General features: G+C 36.8%; 1 protein-coding gene across 3 annotated transcripts in view; it reads left to right on the top strand.

Moving 5' to 3' along the window:
- The window catches only part of LOC108711401 (probable phospholipid-transporting ATPase IM), a 133,612-nt gene that overhangs the window by 16,621 nt on the left and 99,146 nt on the right, over positions 1-17,845 (top strand). For 2 of the 3 annotated variants that reach the window (XM_018253101.2, XM_018253100.2), the window contains 2 exons: positions 4,255-4,322; positions 10,685-10,743. In XM_018253101.2, coding sequence (XP_018108590.1) covers positions 4,295-4,322; positions 10,685-10,743 — 87 coding nt within the window. In that variant the 5' untranslated portion in view covers positions 4,255-4,294. The remainder of the gene's footprint in view (positions 1-4,254; positions 4,323-10,684; positions 10,744-17,845) is intronic. The other variant, XM_018253099.2, reaches the window with a different exon arrangement.

The following is a 17,845-nucleotide window of genomic DNA, read 5'->3' as shown; positions in this document are numbered from 1 at the left end:
GTGAAAGAACCACTTTTGCGAATGTCGTTTAAACGACAAACGGCATTTTCTCCTGATATTAAAATGGAGTGAAGCTAAGTGTAAGTCTGTAAGTACAGTATGGAGGACTAATTGGCATATTTATTATGGATTAGTAGCCTATTACTGTGGTACAATTTGTACCAGTACACAGTCTAATCAGTGTGCAGGCGCATATACACTGCAATCTAAACTGGGATTTTGCATTACTGCGCATTCTCCTAGGTGAGATAAATAATGGGAATGGATGTCATAGAGTGTGTGCTGCCTTTTAAAGTGGCATGGAATCTCTGAAAACACAATCATTAGTATGACAGACTGATCGGTTTAGGAACAGATAAAGAAAAATTCAGAAAAAGACATCTGGAAACTGTTCTTTTTAAATGACAAATTTGCAGAAGTGGAAATAGAGATTTGTGAATATGACAGGAAATCCAACAATTCAATCTCTACTTTTATCTTGTCTCAGTATCACCACTTTTGTGCATGCCCCCCTCTGTATCTTTCTATTTTTTTTTTCTTTGTCGGAGCTAATGTGTCATGAAGTTTCATATATACTAATTACACTTTGTAGTATGTACATGCCCCATGCCTGGGTAATCCAGTGCATATGTGGTATCTGGCTTGATTGAGTTAAGATGATGCAAGGCGCCAATTTTAATTAAAAAAACAACAATTAGTCATTTTAGCAGATTTTGTAATCTCTACTGTTAAGTGTTTTGTGTATAATTCAAATGAAAGAACAAAAATATGGGGAGTTGTATATATAAAATCAGCAGGCACTGACAGGAATAGATGAGTTGACATCCTTTAAATTTCAAGCTACTCCAACCTGATCTTACACTCTCTTTGGGACCCTGTTTGGGGTCTCTTAGCAGAGTTTAAAAGCCTCTGCCCTAAGGAATGAGGCTTGTTTATAAACACTTCAGTTAATTGCATGTGGGAGCGTTGACCCATTGCACCAGGGGCATTACTACAGTGGAAGCAGTCCCTGCATTTGCAGGGGGGCTATTGAGTGTAGAGGACCCCGTAAGGCCCGAATTAATGAAAAATTTCTACATATCTTGGTATAATTGATTGTTCTGGGGTCCAGTAACATCTAGTTAAGCCACTGCATGGCATTCAGTCTTTGATGAGCTTTTTCCAGCCTGGTGCCAAAACTAAAATTTGAATTAGTTACAGCCCAATGTTATTGAGTCCCAGTGATAGACCCTTTTGCAACACTTTCTGATTTTTATTATGAAAATGGCACTGTAAAGCAAGACGCTTCAGACAGAGCACTGGTACCAGTAAAGATACTTTCCTATTTAAATGTACTATTCATTTAAAAAATTTGAACCTTTTCCCTTTAAGAAACAAGTATTGTTGTAGGTGCCAAGTGGGGCATACATTATTCGTAAGGGTGTTACTTATACAGCTTGGTCTGGTGACCATCTTGTACGGTAAGACCTCTTATCTATTTTACATGTCTAACGAGAAACTAGTGACTGTCAACCCAGAGATGACTTTCAAATTGTTCAATTTGTTGCACTCAATTTATTATGCAAGAAGGAAGTCTGATCATAGGGAAAGTGTGTGTGCGAACCTTTTCTTAAATTTTCCACCTTTTTTTCTGAGAATAACTGTTGAAGGCAAAGCAGTTAAAATTCATAAGGGCTATTATACACACTTTTTTTGTTTGTTTGACATGCAAATTTGAGTAAACTTAAATGCATCAGTTAATTGAATCCATTATAATCTGCATGGTTGTACTTATAAGTGTTTAGAGTTGCATTTCATTGCATTAAGGTTTCATTACATTTGTGTATGTGGTTTCTTAGAAGCAACATGCTATTTTAGATGCAGCGTGGCTTATTTATAAACACTGGGCAAATTTGCACCTGGGCAGTAACCCATGGCTTGGTTTGCTTGATGCATGTTTGAAAATCAATAGAATACAAGGTTGCGTTGGAACTCGCGGTAACACCCTTAGTAGCATTTTATAAATGCAATACAGGTATGGCATCTGTTATAGGGAAAGCCATTATCCAGAAACAAATTACAGGAAGGTCATCTGCCGTAGACTTGATTTTAATAAAATTTAAAAACTATTTCCTTTTTCTCTGTAATAATAACAGTACCTTGTACTTGATCCAAACAAAGATATAATTAATCCTTATTGGAGGTAAAACAATCCTATTGAGTTTATTTAATGTTTAAAGTATGTCTTAATAGATTTAAGGTATGAGGATCCAAATTACCTAAAGACCCCTTTATCTGGAAACTCCCAGATATCAAGCATTCTAGATTCTACTTTCCATTCCCTTTTCCATGCTACATGCATGTGCTCCCATGTGTAACTGTGCAAAACAAGCACAAGTATTTTTTGATAGTTTCTTTTATGAAAAATATTTGTTTCCCTTGTAAGTAACACAGAAATGCCCACTGCTAATTACAGATATGCAATGCCGCTTCCTGCTTGATAGGAAACAGATGCCTGAGTTTTACTGAACACCTACAGAAACTTATTAAGGTTGTTGATGTTTGGGGTCTCTGCCGTTTTTAACTGATAGATGCATTTGTGCATTTTTGGGCCACAATCCAAATGACAGTGAAATTGGTGTTATGGACCATTGGAGGAAATGGCATTAGTCAGACCTGAATAAAGTGCAGATTGCTTTTCTTTTATATCCCCCTCTTTTGCACTGCCAATTAAAAAAATGAATAATACATGTCTTTTTGTTTCCCATAAATGCTATGAAAGATAATTGTTTATCTTGTAGCTTTATAGATTCCTAAAGGAGACCATAGATGAAGAGATCTAGTTGGGCAGTTTAACTGAATTTAACTTTGCTGTCTTTAGGGTTGCCACCTGTCTGGTTTTCGCCCAGGCAGGACTCCCCTATGTTTAAGCGGCGTTAATCCAATTGCCATGTCATAATCCTGCCCCTCGTTACACCATCATTCCGCCCCTTAAAGTCACTGTCATGCTCCTGTAAGGTCACCTCCCACCCCCCATTCGACATTACAGATGAGGAAAGTTGGCAACCTTAGCTGTCTTCAACCACTAGTATATTTCCCAGACCCTTTGGTTATCTATTTTTTACATCCTCCCCCTGAATCAAAGTCCATTAGTTTCTTCACAGATTCACAGGCATTGGTAGATCTGTTATCAAGAAGGACCATGTCTTTGTATCCTTTCCATTCTAACCTCATGGGTCATACAATCCAACAATGCCAGGTGGGTTGTATTCCTGCCTGTTTTCATCACTTACAAATTAGGGATGCACCAAATCTAGTCACGTCTCAGCCATATCTAAACCCTTACAGACTTTAAAGCTACGGACACTAAAAATAAAAAAATTTTGCTCACACTTGATGCAATTTTAAAAATGTTCTCATATCTGGATATGCAGATTAGGGTTTGGATTCAATTTGGTATTCAGTCAAATGAAGATTTGTATGCAGCTGATTCCAAATATGATTAATTCGGTACATGCCTCGTGGCATTAATATCGTACAGCAGAGCCCTCAGCCACGGTGTCAGCTGTATGGTAGTACCCCACACCAGTGCAGTGGAATTCGCTGCAAACCTGCCTATTGCTTGCTTTACTTTCTGAGGGGGCAAGCAGCCAATCAAGGGTAAGGGGGGGCACTAGGCTGAGGGCACTTGCTGGGCCACTGAAAATGATTTTTGTGGGGGCAAGTAGCTCATATTCAAGCCACTGGTTTTCCTAAAAAGTCAGGTCCAGATATTTAGGGGGTTATTTACTCAATTTTTGTAGATTTATTGTCCCCCGAAGCTGCAAAATCTAAAAATACTCCAGCTAAAGCCTGTCAAGGTCATGTAGAAGTCAATGGCAGAGGTCCCTTTAACCATTTGAAGATGTTTTTACCCTTCATGATTTTCGGGGGTTTTTTCTCAGTGGTTTGCGCTCAAAAACTTGATCAATATGAGCTTTTTTTTCAAAGATAAATCGATCGATTTGACGCCCCCCCCACGATTACATGGATTCAAGTTTTTTACATTCAGGTTTTTTCATAAATAAGCAATAAAATTGAGTTGTGCATTTATTTAAGAAAGAAGCCAACTTGACCATAAATATCTAACTTAGAGTAGGCATTACACTTTTTTAAATTATATTTTCTGTGATTGTAAGGATTGATATATCTTTGGGCTTTTTACACACTAAAATATTTGTGGATCCTCAAGCATTTACATGTGTATCAAATCTATATACACTTTTTGTTTTGCAGGTTATAGCTTTGCTTCTTTAAAAAGTGACCTGATTCGTTGATGATTTGCAGGAAAACAAAAATGCTTGGTAGGTATATTTTTAAATTGTTGTTTTTTTTTTTTGTTTGTTTTTTTTTTAGGTGTTTCCTTAATCGTTTTTTTTTTTTTTTTTTTTTTTTTTTTTTATGTCCAAGCACTTAAAGCGATATAAAAATCAAAGGAACGTGTTAGTATAAAGTAAATGCTGCACCCGTAATCTTTCCCCGAAAAGCCCCAACCAAAGCCGCCCCCAGCCCCGCAAACCTGTGTGCTGCCGACCTGCTGACACTACTAACATATCTTCCGGGTTGCTTCAGTGACGCTGGGCGTGGAGAGATCCTTCCATAGACAGAATTCCTGTTTTCATTTGTAATCAGCCCATGGAAGGATCGCTCTGCCCCCAGCCCAGTGTCACTGAAACGGCTCAGAAGGTCTTTTAGCAGTGTCGGAAGGGTCAGGTGAATGCAGGCTTGCGTGGGCTGGGGGGTGGCTTTGCGGGGGGCTTTGAGGGGAACGATTACAGGTGCAGTATTTACTTGATACGGACACTTTCCTATGATTTTTATAGAAACGTGTCAGTATCGCTTCAAAGCACAGCTTAACATTGCAAGTTTATTATATTTAGGCACATGAGGGCCTGTGTCTAGGGAGGCAGGTTTAAGGGAGCCACCCATGGGTGCCTATATCGTATATTTTTTTTTTTAATACTAAAAAACGTCCCCAGACACCACCAGAGTACCTGTTTGGATCCGACTGCAGAGCTGGGGGGGGGGGGGTGTTGAGATGTCCTCATGCGCACTGTCTAGGCAGTTAAATAATGTATATCGGAAGTGATGTTACACACTGCTGTGTTCTTGACATCATACCGCAAACTTGGGGGTTCAGACCTAAATACAGTGCTGTTTGCACCACACAATTTCTACATTTTGTGTTTTCTGTATTAACATTTACAGCTTAACAGATCTCCACATTGACTTCTGGTTTCCTTGTATAATACAGCCTTGGTAATTTCCAGTTACTTTGTATGGTTGCCTACCTGAAGGTTACGGCCACATGTACATCCTTCAAAGGGGTTTCATAGTATACAAAAACCACAAATAACCTGTAAAATATATATTAAATAATGGACCCTTTATTAATAAATATAAGGATATTAAAAGTCACCACGGCATCCATGCCCATATAAAAGCACAAGGCTAAATGCCAAGTGCTTTTATACAGGTTGTGGAACTTAGAAGGGGGGAAAAGGTATTGAAGACCTGCAATCAGTATTAAAGACTTGCCTTTTTTATTTTTCATGTATAGTAAATGTGTTATGGAGTACTGGAAGACTTTTTGCAAAGTATAGTTTGATTAATTACCAAACAAAAAGAGCGCTGCTTTTCCAAATTCTCAGAGGTAGTTTTAAATATCTTCCATCATAATTGTAATGTGCAGTCGTAATGTAAATAATGCAGTGATACCCAGCAAAGCAGGGTTCCTGAACACAGCTCTTTGACTGCAAGAGGTAATGCTGGGATCCGATAGACAAGCACTTGGGAGATATTTGATCCTTTGAAGCTCTGTATGCAGTTCTACTTCAGCTTCACACTATGCAGGTTTATTGCAGAGCCAAACATATAGCAGGCTAGACAACGATGTTACCATGCTTGCTTTCAGTGGATTCTATTCTACATAACATAAGATGAAGATAAAAGTGGGGCCAAAAGGTACTTTGTATCATTTAGAATTCTTTCTTCATTTAATGTTGCCTATTGAACAGTCTGAATTTTAAAAAAGGTTTCCGCAAAGGATGTTCTCGAGACAATGGCATTCCCAAATGCTGTCTTCTTTTCCACAAATATATAATGACGCTGCAAGTTACTGTCGTATTGTAATAATATAATACAGCAAGCCTACGCTTCTTTATTGCAAAATTGTGCTACATGTTTGCACGTTCCGATCTGTTAAAAATGTATTCATTTAAATCTGTATTGATTTTTTGTGTTTTCTATGCGTGTGATGACATTGTTCTCAATGTAAAATGTGGTGCAGTTAATATTGTAATGGTATTTGGACCATTTTCATTGAAAATTCAATTGAAATCATTGATAATTGTACATACAATTACAGATACAAGAGGTGAAGCGAGCCCTGCTCAATGGGGATTATAGTCTAAAAATGTTTTGTTTGCAAAAAATTATGGCAGTTGGTGATGACATTTTTCACCCAGGTTTTGCTGTGGAAAAAAAACCCCACAGACTCCAATTTATCATGCACTGAGAAAGTCGCTACTAAATAATTTGCAGTTGGAAAAAGTCACTGCTAAACACCCATTGGGTAAAATTCACTAAGGGGCGAAGGCTTTGTGCCAGGCGCAAATTTGCTACCACTATGCTAAGTCACTAAAATGCAAAGTTGTCTTGGCAGCCGAACGATGGCGAAGTTTCGCTAGCGTAAATTCGTCAGTGCGAGCATTTTATATAGATTTTTCACTAACATTAATTTCTGCCTAGTCGGCGGGTTCATATAGGTCTTGTATATGTCTTTATTAGAGATGTTGGGGAAATTGCTTGAAGTGGCCACTTATTATTACAAATGTCCAAGGAAGCAAAATAATAACATAAGAGATCCTCTAATGCCCTAGACTTGAGCCCACCCTAAAACAAATGTGGCATGCCCCTCAAATGGTTAAAAAAAAGTTAAACATTTTTTTCACAGTTACAACTTTTACATGATACAATCCCACTTTAATATATAACGCCAGCTTTTTTCTCTCTCCATTTTTATAACTTTTCAGCAAACATGATATGATGTCACCAACATAAGATTGAGGAAGATGTAGCTTCATCTTATCAGTTCACCAGGTCTAAGCTGGCAAAGGAAACTTTATGGAAAATTTGCACTTTAGTGAATTTGCAGAGTAACATTTGTTCACCTGATCGAAAATTCACCTGGCGAAAGGGCGCAAAGCGTTGTAGCGATGTTGTCCTCTATGCCTGTTAGTAAGTTGGCGATGTCCCTGCTGATTGGATTTCTGCCAATTTTCACTAGCGATGGCCACTTCACCCTTTAGTAACTCTGCCCCATTGACTTCAGTTCATTAATTTTTGCCATTTCATGATTTCCCCGAAATGGGACAACGTCACAAATCCTAATGCCAATACATTTTCCTGAATATATGAATATGACAAGTAATCTAGGGCTTGAGGACATGAATAAGTCTTGTGCTAAACATATACCTTTTCCTTTTTTAATTTGCTGGAGTTTGTTAAAGGAACAGTAACACCAAAAAATAAAAATGTCTTAACGTAAGCATATATAATGTACTATTGTGCTGCACTGGTACAGCTGGCTTGTTTGCATCAGAAACTCTAATATAGCTTATATTAACAAGCTGTGGTGTAGCCATGGGGGCAACCATTCAAAGCTGATAAAGGAGAAAAGGCACAGGACACACAGCAGATAACAGATGAGCTCTGTAGTATAGAATGGGATTCTTTAGAGCTTTGCTACTGTATATTCTGTGCTTGAATGGCTGCCCCCGTTGCTACACAGTTGTTTGTTGATATACCTATAGTTGTTGTTGACGCAACCACATCAGTTTTACCAATGAAGAGCAGCTGTAAATTATATTGCCATTCTTTTAAAACTCTTTCATTTTTTGGTGTTATTGTGTCTTTAAGATGACTATACAAGGTCACCTAATGAGCGGATTTTTGAATATGGTCTCCAAATGAGTTGTTTCTTTAATGCCTTTTTTAATTTTACTTGCCAATATGAGCTATAAATTGATTTCTTATAAATGCTGCATGCCAAAAAAAATTACAAGAGAAAAATCCAGAGAAATTCCAGAATCCTGTTAATGTAGAGCCAGGTTATTTTTTGCTTTGGTTTTGTAGTCTTGGCCTGAAAATCAGTCAATCTCTTGATGATAATCATGACAAAAAAAGGAATCTTAGAGTGACAAGGATAACATCATTAAGACTTAAATAGCATCAGATATCCGTCATCGCTGTAGCAGTAAAAGAATGATGACAAATTTGGCAGTGGACTCACACATGGCCTGATCTTACTTACTTTATCTTTATTTCAAAGTGTAATGCTAATTAAAATATATACTAAGTTGTCAATCAATAATTTTGCTTCAATTATGTTTTGGACCTTGTTACATAGGCTAGACTTATTATGAAGATATAGAAGGGTGAATGACATCTGTGGGCGCAGGTGGATTCGCAAAATGGGTACATAACCAGTCTACTTTACAACTGTGCCAACCAAAAAATGTGTTGGGTGATTTTCTTTGGCCTTGCTGAATAAACCACCATTTCCTACTATTTGCAATATAGGTAGAAAAATGTGAAAACCGTCCTTCCTATCCCTCATATTTTTGAGAGTTTTAGAGAATATAACTTTGTCTCTCCATGTCCCAAAGAGGCCTTTCAGGCTAGAGAGGATTTATTATGCAGAGAATAAATTCAGTGCCATTCAACAGCAATATCTTCCAACATGATAAAATATAATAAATGATGAGGAATGCAGTGAAAGGAGAATGTTCTTTCATTCCTGTCATGACAACTTAAGAATGCATTTAAATACTTCTTCTCTGAAAACCCATATGTTTCCTTCTCAAGTGAAACTATTTCATGAGAGGTGCCAGCATCTCTTGTAAATTGCATGTTACCAGGTTGCACCCAAGCTTGCTGTCTTTTTAAAATGTGATACTGCAACTTTGTCAAAACTTCTTTAAAGGGGATATGTCACCCAAAATAAATATTCCAAATCCTATTTTATCAAGTTAGTCAACAAAATAAGCTTTAATCACACTATATAAATTATTTGAATCCTTTGGTCTGGGAATTCATAATTATAGCACGCAGGCAGGAGCCATAAGGTGGACACTGTTATTAAAGGGATCCTGTCTTCGGATTCTGCACTGAAATCCATTTCTCAAAAGACCAAACAGATTTTTTTATATTCAATTTTGAAATCTGACATGGGGCTAGACATTTTGTCAATTTCCCAGCTGCCCCAGATCATGTGACTTATGCCTGCCCTTTAGGAGAGAAATGCTTTCTGGCAGGCTGCTGTTTTTCCTTCTCAATGTAACTGAATGTGTCTCAGTAGGACATGGGTTTTTACTATTGAGTGTTGTTCTTAGATCTACCAGGCAGCTGTTAACTTGTGTTAGGGAGCTGTTATCTGGTTACCTTCCCATTGTTCTTTTGTTTGGCTGCTGGGGGGGAAAAGGGGGGGGTGATATCACTCCAACTTGCAGTAAAGAGTGATTGAAGTTTATCAGAGCACAAGTCACATGACTTGGGGCAGCTGGGAAATTGACAATATCTCTAGCCCCATGTCAGATTTCAAAATTGAATTTAAAAAAATCAGTTTGGTCTTTTGAGAAATCTATGTCAGTGCAGAATTCTGCTGGAGCAGCACTGTTAACTGATGCATTTTGATAAAAAAAATCCCTTTAAGGCAAGCCTTGCATCATTTCAAAATCTTATTTATGCACCAGAATGGGGAAACTAATATCCATCCCCATGCACTGGTTACACAATTAAATGCATAGAGGAGGGAAAGGCAATATTTGTTTGACAGCTGAGAATTTTAAACGAGTTTACAACAGCTACAGTATGAATGCTTTAATAAAAAAGAATTTTCATTTCATGTTTAATTTAAAAAGGACTTTTATTATACACTGTACAGCCTTTTATGTCTGGGTGACAAGTCCGCGTTTAGCAGTGGATTTGGTGTCTGCCTTCTTTGCCCATGTCAAGAACAGTGTCTGTCAGCCTGTGCAGAAGCATCAGCAGTGGAAGCTGATCTGTTCTTGGCTTCCACATATTGGGGGCTATACTGCACATGTTCTGAACCAGACTGAAATGGATGTCCCCCAGTTCTGACTCTGGTTTTTAAAGGGGTGGTTCACCTTTAAGTGCCAAAACCTTTTTAACTTTTCGAATAAAGGCATCACCATAGGTCCCAGCCCTGCTTGCCATTGCCTTCATAGATGTATATATTTTATAATATTACCTAAATCTAATCAGACATATTGTAGTAAACTGTATTAAAAGGGAATAAAAAGAAAACTAACCGGACTGCTTGCAGTCATGCCTGGAGTCATTGCTAGAATTTTTAAAAAATACTTTGCTGCAGATTTTTTTCTGCAGAATACCGAATCTATTAACAACTGTAAATAGCATGAAGTTAAATAATCCATGAAATAAATAGTTCATTAATCACAGTAAGGAAATGCTTCCTGTAGTTAATGCATCTAATTTGTTAATATTTTGTGATCTTTCTGAATCCAGTTGAGATTATGAAAACTGCACTTGTTTTAGCTAAGTTGCAAATAAATAGGGGAGTTATTTGAGATAATTTGCTACCCATTAGTAAGATATATTTTTGTTTTTTTTGTATTTGCAGAGGAGGAACGTCGAGTGAAAGCCAATGATCGAGATTACAATGAAAAATTCAGTTATGCAGTAAGTATAAATGTCACATTTTTCATTCATAGCCTTTTTCTATGCATGGAAGCTCAGCGTAAGGAAATTTGAATTTCATTTATTTTATGATCTTAATTTTAAAGTTCATTGCATCTTCTCTGGATGGACTTCCATGTTCTTTTGCCTAGCTCAATCCATTTTAAAGCATGCCAGGGTATGGTTCTTATAAAATAAGAACTGGGTCATAGTCAGACTGGCAAGCCAAAGTGCCAGAGATTCTTTTGGTGGACCCAGCCAAGGACCGTTTTCTTCAACCCAATTTTATTTCCACTATAGCTCTCTAACACTTGAAGATTTAACACTACATCTGATTGCTGTGAAAGTGGGTCTGATTCTCTGGTGGGCCCAAGATCAGCCTGTCTAACACTGAACAATTGCAATTGGTGTGCGGAGTTACATTAATTCCATGCAACTATGATTTTACCTAAATGTGGATGTTAAAAGGGTTGTTCGCTTTTTGAGTTAACTAAAGCTAAAAAAAAAAAAAAAAAAAAAATGAAAACGAATTGCAAATCATCTCCAGATATCTCGACATCACACTAAAAGTTATGTGGAGATGATTTGCAATTGGTTTTAATTTATTTTTTTCAAGTTATTTAGCTTATTTATTCAGCGTCTCTCCAGTTTGCAGTTTCAGAAATCTGATTGCTATGGTACAAATTACCTTAGCAACCATGCACTGATTTGAATAAGAATGGGAGATGGCCTAAATAGAAAGATGAGAGATAATAAGTAGCAATAATAGTACAAACTATTTGTTTTTAAATGATGTCACTGAGCCCAATTTGAAAGCTGGAAAGAGTAAAAAGTAACGGCAAATAATTCAAAAATTATATATATAAAAAAAAATACAAAATGAAGGCTAACTACCCCTTTAATAAAAGTTACTTTGGTTAAATCAAATTCAGGTTTACTCAACCTGTTAATTCATTTAAGTTTTTTGTTCCAATTAACCATGATTTGTATGGTAATACCCAGGTAATGCCAACATGTATGATTTGGGCAGTTTCTATATTTTAGAATTTACTCAGGGATTATAGATTATTATAAATAGTAATAGTAATAGTAGTATTTTAGGCGAGTGTTAGTACTCATCACTGCTGCTGAGCTGCAGTGATCACTGACACCCATAAAACATAAATGTGCTTGACTGCTCAGAGTAGTTGTAGACATTATAAATAACTGACGCATCTATGAAAAATGTGTTCAACGTTTTGCTGGGAACCCTCTTCAATTAAATTGAGGGTTAAATTTATTAAACTGTCTTACCTTTGAATTTTCCACCTGTCTATTCTAAGCTTTTCCTCTTGAATTCCTATTTTTCTCCTGTTTCCTTGATCTTCCTTTTTTTTCTTCTCTTTTCATTATGCTGTCTCCTTTTGGTACCACCACATATTTTTGTTTTTCCCTTTAAGGGCTGTGGCACACTGGCCACCTTGTTTACCATCAGGCAGAAAACAGCAGTGGACAGTAGGCCACCATACTTCCTGTCAACACTTCTTATATCAGTGAATGCAAAGAACCTGATCTGATGCATGAAGAGCATGTTGGGGGTCACATGAGCCAATTAACAGACAGAGTTCTGTCTTTTGCTTCCACACTTCTTCATGTTAGTTAGAGCTGTGTTATTTCTGGTCAGGTGATCTCTGAGGCAGCACACAGACCATCACAAAATAGTGGTTCAAGGCAAGAGATGTAAAAGGGCAATATTTACTTAAATATATACAGACCAGTTTGATAAGATTCTTTAATTTGCCACTTAATTTGATATAAACTATCTGTTGCTTAAATATTCAATTTGGGGGGCATTGTTTTCCTTTAAAGGGATACTGTCATGGGAAAAAAAATTTTTTTTCAAAATGATTCAGTTAATAGTGCTGCTCCAGCAGAATTCTGCACTGAAATCCATTTCTCAAAGGAGCAAACAGATTTTTTTTGGGGCTAGACATTTTGTCAATTTCCCAGCTGCCCCTGGTCGTGTGACTTGTGCCTGCACTTTAGGAGAGAAATGCTTTCTGGCAGGCTGCTGTTTTTCCTTCTCAATGTAACTGAATGTGTCTCAGTGGGGCATGGATTTTTACTGTTCTGAGTGCTGTTCTTAGATCTTCCAGGGAGCTGTTATCTTGTATTAGGGAGCTGTTATCTGGTTACCTTCCCATTGTTCTTTTGATATCACGCCAACTTGAAGTACAGCAGTAAAGAGTGATTGAAGTTTATCAGAGCACAAGTCACATGACTTTGGGCAACTGGGAAATTGACAATATGTCTAGCCCCATGTCAGATTTCAAAATTGAATATAAAAAAATCTGTTTGCTCTTTTGAGAAATGGATTTCAGTGCAGAATTTTGCTGGAGCAGCACTATTAACAGATTCATTTTGAAAAAAAATGTTTTTCCCACGACAGTATCCCTTTAAATAAGTTCATAGTCCGAAATATTGCCTTGTTCATCAGATTAGGTTCAAAAAGCATGGTTCCTTAGAAAAGATTGTGCTGCCAAATGTGCATTATAGCCATTGTATAAAAAAATCTTTTTGCTCTTTTGAGAAATGGATTTCAGTGCAGAATTCTGCGGAAGCAGCACTATTAACTGTTTCGTTTTGAAAAAAAATTTTTTCCCCATGACCATAGTATCCCTTTAACTAAAATTAACTAAACTGAAAACCTGATAGAAATGGCAATTTAAGGTGACCTCTTAAGATTATACTTTCATTCTTTTATATCAGTGTCAGTAAATTACTAGCTTTAGTAGGTACCATACCCATTTTTTTTGCAGGACAGTTCTGATTTTGATGTCTCAATCCATAGTGGTGGATTGTTACTGAAATGTCCCGACTTTCTCTTTGAACTTCTGCACTGAACAGCCAGAAAAAGATAAAGTTTATAAGACTGAGACTTTTGGCAGAGAGCCCAGAATGGCAGGTGCACTTAGATACATTTGTAACAATTTAAGATAAGAAAAGAAACAATTGTACCCATTTAAGATAAGCAGGTCTCTTGAGGAAACTGTGACTTGCAACTTAAAGGGCAATTCACCTTTATTAGTAAAACTGTAATTACACATACAACCTGAACCCTAAAACCCCCAGAAATGTGTTCAAACTTTCCATAACCTGCCAAATTTTGTAAAAAGGATGTAGTATTTTGGGGGTGTGGTCATAAAATGGGCATGACCCAAAAAAATTCACTGCGCTATGTGTAGCAGATCTAGTGAATTATCTGTAATGCCCTCTAAATCCTGCTTAGTTAAGGAGGCCCAAGCACAAATCCCTAAAAAGGAGAATTGCCTTATATTAACTAATTTGTTCTATTTGGACTTCCAAACTGCTGCCTGGTTGCTAGGGTACGAAAACACTACCAATAAGACTAGTAGTTAAACCTACAGAAGAGTGCTATAGAACAATGGCTGAATTTTAAAAAGCACAAAAAATACAAAGTATTGTATGCAAAATGGTATTAAAACTTGTGTGTGGTGAGCTGCCTCTTTAAGTGAATAATTGCATTAAATTTGTTTTTGCCTCCTTGTCTGGGTTGGTTAGCCACCCAATGCCCTTATTTTATTAGGAGCGTGGAAGGAAACCAGAGTAGTGTGGAAGGAAACCCACACAGACACTGGGTGGGAGCTGACCTACAAACTCCTTGCAGATTCTCTCCTTTCCGGGCTTGTTCAAACTCGGGACCCTAGCAATTGGCAAGGAAGAGGTGTTAACCACTGAGCCACTGTTGCACTTAGTTTGTAAAGTGGAAAGAACATTTGTGATCCTATAGTTTTGCACAGCTTGGTGTCATCATTGTCAATTAAAACTAGCAGTTTGTGCACAACAGAAATTGCTACTATTGTAGTTGTGTAGTTGTTCCGAAAAGGCAGATGGCCTGATAGTGTAGCTGTGTTGAGGCATTTCCAGTTGTTCACAGTTGGAAGCAATGCTTCACTTTGTTTTCTAGAGAAAAGTTGTGCCTACAAATGCTAACATAGCCCGAGATGGAATAATATCACCTGAAATAAATCTGTTTCGGTGCTTTAATAATACAGATTATTAAAACTAGGCTTCTGTCAACTGTTCTAAAGAGATCATCCTTTTTCCATGGACAGCAGTCCCATACCTGTACTTAAATAACTCTTAATTATGTACTTGTTTTCAAGAATTATTGTTACTTTCCCTTTCCTTTTTAAAGGTTTGTTGTTAATAATTCTACCCATAATCAAATAGTAGAGCTATACACTAATACGGGCATAAATGAGGAAGGAGGCAATGCTCACTGTTTATTCTTTACTTGTGAAAAAAAATTCATCCTCATTTCTCATTAATTTCCCTACAAAAAGTCAACATATTCATTTTGTTGTATCTGGTTGGCAGAGGGAATAACCGTGCAAACAAGAGACTAGGCAAACCTTTGAACATTTTTGTGGCAGTGTTGCCTAGGAGTGTGAAAGAATGCTTATCGCACGGTGCCAAACAAGTCAGGACAGATTTTACACATGGACTAAGATTAGGAATGTTATAGTAGTTAGGTAATCATCAATATAACTTGGAGACTTGAGTGTAGGTTTCTTTAAATAAGTCACAAGTAAGTACTGGTTTGTAAAAGGATAAGTGTTGTAGGCTGTTAGATGAGCCAAATAGCATCACTGTGTATGCAGCAGGAAAAATAACAGCACTAGGGGCTAATGCCAAATATGCAGCTTTGTTGCAGTCTTTACTGGTTATAGACTCTTGAGCGTTCCCTCAGCAACTAGAGCGTTGCTCAGGGAACCCATATGCATTATTCTCTAGTGGCATCTCAGATGGCATGTACTCTTTGCCTGCTGCATATGTAGAAAGCACAGAACAGAGGTTTTTTTGTTTATTTTAATCAGTTGAGTGCAGTGCTTGTTGTATACTTCTTAGGTATTTGAATTTTTCTTATACCATTTTTTAAGCAACGATTGCACAATTAATGGTATATTTCTGTGTCAGTACTAAAGAGAGGGCAAGAATGTGGTGTATGTTTGCTGCAATATTGATCTGTAACATCTGCATTGCTGACTCTCCTTCTGAGCAGCATAACGGCTATGATTTGGGCTTCTTTTTCTTAGCTAATCATTTTGTCTTCTGCACATTCTGACAGTAATTGAATGCAGTAAAAAAAAATTGACTGGTTTCAATACCCTCAGGGTAAATAGGCATCTGACGTTTGCACAACATCTTTTTTATTTTATAAATAAAAGGAAATTATTGTGTTTTTTGCCTTGTAATTTTACAGCTAAGGAATATCAAATGTATAATTTATTTTATCCTAATTGACATTTGTGTTGTTGGATCAAATGCCCTTTACTGCTGTATTAATAATTTATTTGAGTATCGCTTTACATGATGATGTAATTGGAAGGTCAGTAAAGAACGTGGGTAAAGGTGTCAGAAACAAGTGCAGTCTTGCTTCACCACCTTTACATTCTTTGTAAGATGAGACCTGTCTAAGAGGCTCCTTTAGTCTAAAATGTCAACTTGTTTCAGTTGGTCAACTCACTTCAGCTAATGTAATTTCATTTCCCCATCCATTGCACCAGTTGTAGTTAATCATGGCTTAATATTCCTAACCTTAGTTTATTTTTTTTTTTTTTTATTCCTGCTAAATTGTAGCGTTTGAGCCTGTCGATTACCATTGCGTTTTTAAAAATGACATAAGCATCACTTTATTATGACCAAAGGCATGAGTTATTCGAAATTAAAGCTGGGTTTCCAGAAGGATTCCCAACTGTTTGATATGTTTTATGATGTAACAGAACTTCCCTGACTGGAATAGGTTGGCATATTTATCACAGCTCATATCTGTGTCCATTTAGCTGCATGGGTTCAACTGCTTCAGGCAATCAAAACATCATTCTCTCCTTTGCAATGATAGTTTTCAGAGCTGAGAAGTACCATTCAACATTTGGACAGTTTTTTTTTCTGTGCTGGAATGAATAAGTTTAAAGTTTTAAAAATAAGATGTGAAATTCTGCATGATGACAATCTATACCTTGTGGTAAAATTTACCAGCATTGTCTCCTGAATGTATTGTTTGCTTTTGTTTTTATGCCAGCTGAAAAAGTCATAGTGAAATATATTTATATTAAGCATAAGAGAAGTAGTGTAAGAGATACATAATTAAATAAGATGATAATCACAGCAAGCTTTCAGAACATTTTTTTTTTTTTTTTTTTAAAGCTGATTTACAAAGATGTTATTTTGGCTCTGGCATATATACACAGAAAAAGTGAGAAGCACATAAGTATAATTTGTATTGCAAGCAGAGGCAGACATATGGGGAGGTGGATTATGCAGGGCGCATGAAGACCAGGCACTAATTTCGATGTATGGTGTGAAATAAAGTACAGTTGCTGTAGTGGTTCACTGTTCCCATAGATGTATGCAGAAACTCTTGCCAAAAGTTGGGTTAATTCTCTCATTCAGAGTATCCACATTCATGCTTGGATGCTGTTTATTGCTGGGTGGTATGGCCTTGATTAACATTCTCATTAAGTACTGACATTTATTGTACTGCTTGTTACATATAAATCTTTGATAAAGAAATTTTAATTACAGTACCAATTACAGTATCATCTATATGTTTTTGTGGGGTGGTTCATCTTTAAGTTAACACTTTTCAATTGGTCTTCATTGTTGATTTTTTTTTATAGTTTATTAATTATTTGCCACCTTCTTCTAGCTCTTTGCCAGTTTCAAACGGGGGTCACTGACCCCATATAAAAAAAACAAATGCTCTGTTTACATATTTATTGCAATTTCTACGTTGTATTACTCCTCTTTCTATTCAGGCCATCTCCTATTCATATTCCAGTCTCTTACTAAAATCAATGCATGGTTGCTAGGGTAATTTGGACAATAGTAACCAGATTGCTGGAACTGCAAACTGCTGAATAAAAAGCTAAATAACTCAAAAATCACAAATAATAAAACACGAAAACCAAATACAAATGATCTCTTAATATCACTCTATATCAAACTAAGTTAATTTAAAGATGAACAACCCCTTTAAAAGGGAGCCATTTTGAAATTTACTTCCTCTATATTTATAGGACTGTTAACATTTAACTGCAGG

Source organism: Xenopus laevis, chromosome 3L (genome assembly GCF_017654675.1).
Source record: "Xenopus laevis strain J_2021 chromosome 3L, Xenopus_laevis_v10.1, whole genome shotgun sequence".
Taxonomy (NCBI): Eukaryota; Metazoa; Chordata; class Amphibia; order Anura; family Pipidae; genus Xenopus; species Xenopus laevis.
The sequence above is the reverse complement of the archived record's forward strand: the minus strand, read 5'-3'. Positions and strand labels throughout refer to the sequence as shown.